Genomic DNA, 7,307 nt, shown 5'->3' with positions numbered 1-7,307 from the left:
CTCTGAATAAGGAATTCCCTCCCCATATCCCATCTAAAGCTCCTCCCTGCCAGTTTGAAGCCATTTGAAGCCCCTGTCCCGTCCCTCCACCCCTGGTCAGTGCTCTCTCCAGCCGAGCTGTCCAGCTCTGCTCTGCCTCTGATGCTCCTGCTGGGCTCTGCCCAGGGCTGGAACAGCATTTCCCTCCTCAGGAGCAGCCAGCTGAGTGCACTGGGGCAGTTCCCAGAAGCAGCTCCCGTTTCTGAGAAGCAGCTCCCATTCCTTATCTCCGAGCAGCAGCCCCAACAGTCTGCTGGGGCAGCTGGGGCTGTCACACCCCAGAGCAGCTCCCTCCATCCCTCACAGCCCTGAGAGATCTCTGTGAGAGCCCTGCAGGGTCCCCCAGTGCTCCTCGCCCCCTTCCCACAGAGAGAAAATAAAATCTGCTTTGTAGCAATCATAATCAGAATCATGAACAACCCTGCAGGTTCCCCCAGTGCTCCTCACCCCCTTCCCACAAAGGGAAAATAAAATCTGCTTTGTAGCAATGGCTCTGCATAAACACAGGGGGGAAAATATCAGGTAAAAGGGGAGGGAAATGTAAATAGAAGTATTTAAACACAGGGAGAAAAATCTCCATTAAAAGAGGAGGGAAATGTAAAAAAGAAAAATCTCCGTTAAAAGAGGAGGGAAATGTAAAAAGAAATGTTTAAACACAGGGAGAAAAATCTCCATTGAAAGAGGAGGGAAATGTAAAAAAGAAATATTGAATGCTCTGTGAAGAGCACTTCAAGGTCCCCAGGTTCTCCTCACCCCTGTCCTGCAGAGGGAAAATAAAATCTGCTTTGTAGCAATGGCTCTGCATAAACACGGGGAGAAAAATCTCCGTTAAAAGAGGAGGGAAATGTAAAAGGAAATATTTAAACACAGGGAGAAAAATCTCCATTGAAAGAGGAGGGAAATGTAAAAATGAAATGTTTAAACACAGGGAGAAAAATCTCCATTGAAAGAGGAGGGAAATGTAAAAAAGAAATATTTAAACACAGGGAGAAAAATCTCCATTGAAAGAGGAGGGAAATGTAAAAATGAAATGTTTAAACACAGGGAGAAAAATCTCCATTGAAAGAGGAGGGAAATGTAAAAAAGAAATGTTTAAACACAGGGAGAAAAATCTCCATTAAAAGCAGGAGGGAAACGTGAAAATAAATATTTAAGAGGTGTTGCTGAAGAAAGTGAAAATTATTTTACTTCTGGTTCTCAAAAGGGTCAAACTCCTAGGAAAGTAGGGGAAAAAATGATTGGAAATGATACTGGAACTGTGAGTTACTGGCATTACTGCTTTTCTGAATGGTATGACCAAGCTTCTTTTTCTTTCTCTTGCTCCTTTTCTTGGGAATGTGGAAGAAAATAATAATCTGAAGTGCTTGCTTCATCCATGGTAATCTTTTTTTATCACACTTTATACAGGGAGATGCTTTTGGTACCCCCCAAAGACTTGTATAAAAAAAGAGATTTCCTTTCTCTCTGGACAAAGCCATTGAGGAGAACCAATGCAAACCAGCTGATACCACAGCACCAGTGCATAAAATCAAATTACCCCAAAATCCTGTGCAAAAACCCATCCAGAAAACCTTTCTGTAAGGTTTAGTGCAGCCATTAACGGTTGTTTTAACTCAAATTTCCATGGGTTTTGTGTCTTTAAACTGGTTTCATTGGCAGCATTGGCCCAGTGCTTGTCCTTACAAGGTTTAATTTCCTCTATCAGCCTCAGGCAATTGAACATTGACAGGCTCAGAGCACAGGACATGGCTTGTGGAACTGCCAGGCTGTGCTGCTTTGAAATGCTCCTTTTTGTGCCTTTTTTAGCTCAGCCTAAACTTCAAAAGGCCCTGGGAAGTTCTCAGAAGAAAATGAGGCAGGGCTGAGCTCAGACAGCACCTGGGGGAGAGAGGCAGCTCCTTCCCCTGCACCATCCACCCTTCTCACTGCTCATCGTGTTCTGATTTTAATGTGATTTTTGAAGAGTCTTTGCTCCAAGCCTCACCTACATCCTAAATTGTTCTTCGCTCTCCTCAGTGACCCTGCAGACACTGAACAATCCTGCCACAATTTAACAGCCACATTTGCCTTTCCCCTCTGTGTTGGTTTGATAAAATTCCCATTTTTCAGAAGGGAGTTCGTGCTTGTTGCACCCTCAGCCAGTGAGACCCATCCCAGGCACCACCACACCCCAGGGTATTGGTATAAAATGTGTGAAATTTTACACCCAAGAGATTTTCCCCACTTCTCATTCACAAGAAGAGTGGGATAAAGCCCTTTATCAACCTTTTAAGGGCATCAGTGACAGAGGACATGCACGAGGAATCCGTGTAAGCATTTCTGAACTTTATTGACAGCTTTATTGCACGTACTTAATGAAGCCTCCATCACTTCCCCCACCCACCGTTTCCAGAATTAGTTTAAATGCAAGTTAAAGGTAACCTTTCATTCCCAGCACTTCTTTCCCCCCCATTTGAAATGTTAAGGTTCTGGGTCACCCAGGAAGGACAGAAGCCCTGAACTCATACGTGGAACCATGCGGCACTCGGGGAGCAAGCCTTGGGTGCTCTGCAAGCAAACTCAGACTCTGCACAGGGAGAAACATCATAATCATGGACTGGAACTCAGTGGGCACTGAATTAAATAGGTGAGACTGCAGCTGGAGCTCAGTCAGTCGTGGTTCTGATGGAAAGCTGCCCTCAGATCAAGCCTTCTTCTTGCCTTCGCTCTCCTCCTTTCCTGCTGCTTCCTTCTCTTCCTTCTCCTCCTTCTCCTCCTCACCACCTTCCTCAGCAGCTTCCTGGGACTCCTCCCCTTCTTCTGCTGCTGTTTCTTCCCCTTCTCCTTCCTCTTCCTCACCCTCTTTGGCTTCTTCTGATTCCTCCTTGGCACCTTTGAAGGACACAAAGATATTTCACATCCAGGAACAATTCCTGAGGCCAGTTCAGTGGGAATCCCATTCAAGCCCACACATTTTGGCAGCTACAGCAGAACTGCACAAGCAGCTTCTCCTGGATTTCAGGGGGAGTGAAACATTTAATAAAAACAAATCATGGCCTGGAAAAATATCAGTTCTGGACTCAGTGTTTAGAGCCTTATCCAAAGACCTGAATTATCTTTCACTGCTCTCCAATTGGCTCTTTAATTAGCTGTAATTTCACTATAATTAACTTTACAGTAACGAACCCCTCACAGTTCAATGGCCACCAGTGCCTGGCAGAGCAGTGACGGTGCCATGCCCTGAACCCAGTAATTCCAGCCCCACACATCAGCTGATGTTCCCATTATCTCAGGCTGCCCTTTGGGAATTCATATTTAGCTCAGGATGTCCTTGGTCCTTCTTTCTGAGGATGCCTGTAACACCTGAGCATTATCACTGGGGGTTTTGGAAACCTATAATCTGCCTGATTTGAACACTTGACCTTATCTCCCATTCAATATTCAGAAATTCCATGTGCTTAACCCCACCATCCTTTGGCTCATAGGAGCAGAAAGGGAAAGAGCTTTAATCATTAGATTTAATCATTGGGATTTCTGGGGTTTATCCCATAGGAGCACAGTGCCGCATGAATAAAAGGGATTTAAAAGCAACTCTAAGTACCTTCCTCCTCTTCTTCAGCCTCTTCCCCTGCTTCCTCCTCTCCTTCCTCCTTCTCCTCCTCCTCACCCTCTTCTGCAGGGGCTGCCTTGGCCTCTCCTGCTTTAGCAGCCTCGATGGTTTCCTCGATCTCAATCTGCTCCTCCTGCACGTGGCTGGAGTAGTAGGTGGGGAAGGAGCGGGCGCTCATCAGGTAGGAGCTGGCCTGGAGGCCGCTGTAGGCAGACCTGCCGAAGCTGGGGGCGCTCTGGCTGTACCCACTGGTGATGCTGCCCACGCTGGTGAAGCTCAGCCGGGTCTCCTCCCCCTCCAGCAGTTTCCTGGCAGGGAGAAATAAAAGCAGGGGGAAATGAGCTGCTTGTGCTGCAGCAGGAGCCCTGCAGGCTGCACGTGTGGTTGTTAAAGCACATTGTGCCAGTGCCACCCTGTTCGCTTGGAATCATTTATTCAGAAATGATTTTTCATGAATTAACACCTTTCCTTAAAATACCTTTCCTTAAAACCTCTCTAGAACCAGGTCCCCCTGGCAAGTGGAACTAGAGGTGCATTTTGCCACCCTGCAGCTGCAACAATTTGCTGCTGAGCTGTCAGACAAGGCTTGGAGCTGCTCTCTCAGTATTCCCCCTTGTGGCTTCCACTGAAATGCTGTTCAGTATCAGAGATTAAATATCACAGTTATTTAGCAGCAATTCTACTGGAAAATATTTAATTTGTAGATTTACAAGTTAGAAAAAATCCCTGTTCTTGAGGGCATTTGAGGGATTTGCCGTTTTGAGAATGAGCCATTGGTATTGAGGAATTCCACTGATATAAAATCTCTTCCCCAAGTACAGAACATCTGTCAGGATGGAGAACTGAGATCATTTATTGCCAAACTAAAAATCCTGTGTGCACATAGAGAGGAGCTGATTAAACTCTGCCACAGATCCCTGAAAATTTCTGCTGGGGGAATGCTAAATACCCTGAATTCTCCTGAAGAGAATGGGAACTGCTCTGAGCTCTGGCTCTTTAGAACATCGCCCACCATACCTATAAGCTGCAATTTCGATGTCCAGGGCCATTTTCACATTGAGCAGGTCCTGATATTCCTTCAAGTACCGAGCCATCTCACTCTTTGTGGTTCTCAGCTCATTCTCCAATTTGTTGATTGTATCCTGTTGGATGGAACAATATTGACAGCATAAAATTCTGTTCTCAAGTCTAGCAATAATCACAAGGAATTTCTCCAATCCTTTTAATTTCATCCTGCTCTAGCAGACAGAAACTGCACAGCTCGCACTCCACCCTCAGCCAAAAAGCATCATTCCTGGCATGTTTTCTGCTCCACATTATTCCAGTCCTATTTAACACAGAGCCCAATTTTCTGGTACCCAAGTGCTAAAGCATCCATGAAATCTGTGTATTGTTTCATTTTGATTTTGGCCTCTATGAGCTTTTTCTAATTTTAACTTAGGGATATCCATTGATGATCCTTGTGGGTCCTTTCCAACTCAGGATATTCCATGATTTTTTCGTGTAGCTCAGGCTGAATCAGTACATGGACACATGGATATTGGGCTTTATCAGGGGCATTTTGCATTCTGATTTTATAACATCTCATATTTTAGATAAGCAGTGTCCCTGGTAAGATTTTGGTAATTCAGATCCTGATTTGGGTCTGGATTTCCACACCACATCGTGCTCTAGAGCTCTGTGGCATTCTGCAGTGTGATTGCAGGATGCCTTATCTGCAGCACGGGCACAGCACAAACCAGGAGTGATGCCACCGACAACCCCCCAAACCTGATCCCCTCATCTGGGAGACTGCAGACCCCAACTCCTCTCACCTGTAGAACCCAGCAAACCCTGACCCCCCTCACCTTGCAGAAGCCTTCACACCCCATTGTCCATCCCTTCACCTGCAGAGCCCAGAAAACCCTGAAATCCCTCACCTGCAGAACCCTGTAAAACCTGACCCCTGTTGCCTGCAGTGCCCTTCAAACCCCATCATTCCTCACCTGAAGAACCCTTCAAACCCCACCATCCCCACATCTTCTGGACCCTTCAAGCCCCAACTTCTCCTGACCTGCAGAGCCCTTCAAACCCCATCATCCCCGCATCTTCAGAACCTTCCAAACCCCATCATCCCCGCATCTTCAGAACCTTCCAAACCCCGTTATCCCTGCATCTTCAGAACCCTTCAAACCCCAATTTCTCCCGACCTGCAGAACCCTTCAAACCCCATCATCCCTTCATCTTCACAACCTTCCAAACCCCACCATCCCTACATTTACAGAACCCTTCAAACCCCAATTTCTCCCGACCCGCAGAACCCTGCCCATCATCCCCTGAAGGACCCCGACCCTCCTCCCCCGCGGGACCCTTCCAGCCCGCACCCCTCACCTGCAGGGCGGAGATATCCGCGCTCTGCTTCTCTTCCAGCTCCTGCAGCTGCTTCTCCAGCGCCTCGTTCATGCCGCGGGTGGCCTCGATCTCCAGCGTCTTGGCTTTGAGCAGGCGGCGGCTCTCGGACACCTCGTCCTTGGCGGCTCGCACGGCGTCCGTGTTCTTGGCGGCGCTCTCGCTGAGCACGGTGAAGCGGCTGCGGAACCACTCCTCGGCGTTCTGCATGTTGCGCGCCGCCAGCTTCTCGTACTGCGCGCGGATGTCGCGCAGCGCGGCCGACAGGTCGGGCTTGGCCGACACGTCCATCTCCACGGACAGGTGCGCGTACTGGATCTGCGCCTGCAGCTCGGCCAGCTCCTCCTCGTGCACCTTCTTGAGGAAGGCCAGCTCGTCCAGCAGGCTGTCCACGCGCTTCTCCAGCTCCGCCCGCGCCAGCGCCGCCTCGTCCGCGCCCTTGCGCACCTCGAGCAGCCGCGCCTCCGCGTCCTCGCGGCTCAGCACCTCCTCCTCGTAGCGCGCCTGCAGCCCGCGCAGCGTCTCCTCCAGGCTCTCCCGCTCGCCCTGCAGCGCCTGCTTCTCGCTCGTCGCCTCCTCGGCGGCCAGGCGCAGCTCGCGGATCTCCTGCTCGTACAGCGCTCGGAAGCGGGAGGGCTCGGCGTGCTTCTGCCGCAGCACCAGCAGCTCGGCCTCCAGCACCTTGTTCTGCTGCTCCAGCTCGTGGACGCGCTCGATGAAGCAGGCGAAGCGGTCGTTGAGGTCCTGCAGCTGCGCTCGCTCCTGGCTGCGGATGGACTTGAGGTCGTTGCTGATGGCGGCCACCTGGCTCAGGTCCAGGCTGTCCACCGAGTGCAGCAGCGAGCTGGAGGCGCTGGAGGTGGCGTAGCTGCGGCGCACGGACACGGAGGACACGGGCGCGGACAGGCTGGAGTACGCGGAGCGCGCCGAGCCGAAGCCGCCGCCGCTGCGCACCGACACATGGATGCGCGGGCTGTCCGCGTAGCGCCGCTTGTAGGACGGGAAGAACGGGTCGTAGCCGTACGAGCTCATGGCTGCGGCGGCTCCGGCGACGGCTCTGCGGCGGGCGCCGCCCGCAGCCCGGTATTTATGCGCGGGGAGGGCGGGCGGAGCGGGGACGGGGCGGGGCGCGGCGACATCGCCGGGGGAGGCGACGCCCGGAGTGGTCCAGGCTCCGCCGCGGGGAGGGGATGCCCGGAGCGATCCAGCCATTCATGCCCTCCCTCGCTGCTGCGATGCCTCAGCGGCACCGGGCCGGACCACGCCAGCTCCGGGCGTGACCGCAGTGAAG

At 51.0% G+C, this 7,307-nt stretch overlaps 1 protein-coding gene across 1 annotated transcript; it reads right to left on the bottom strand.

The window, feature by feature from the left end:
• Positions 1-2,356: 2,356 nt before the first annotated feature.
• On the bottom strand, positions 2,357-7,058 carry NEFL (neurofilament light chain). The gene is made up of 4 exons (XM_058820162.1): positions 5,999-7,058; positions 4,646-4,770; positions 3,620-3,936; positions 2,357-2,910 (listed from the first exon to the last, which is right to left on the bottom strand). Exons 1-4 carry the CDS (start codon positions 7,046-7,048, stop codon positions 2,723-2,725), a joined length of 1,680 nt encoding a protein of 559 aa, XP_058676145.1. The 5' UTR covers positions 7,049-7,058; the 3' UTR covers positions 2,357-2,722.
• Positions 7,059-7,307: the final 249 nt, after the last annotated feature.

This window comes from Ammospiza caudacuta, chromosome 26 (genome assembly GCF_027887145.1).
Source record: "Ammospiza caudacuta isolate bAmmCau1 chromosome 26, bAmmCau1.pri, whole genome shotgun sequence".
In the NCBI taxonomy this organism is placed as follows: Eukaryota; Metazoa; Chordata; class Aves; order Passeriformes; family Passerellidae; genus Ammospiza; species Ammospiza caudacuta.
This window is presented reverse-complemented; position numbering and strand designations above follow the sequence as displayed.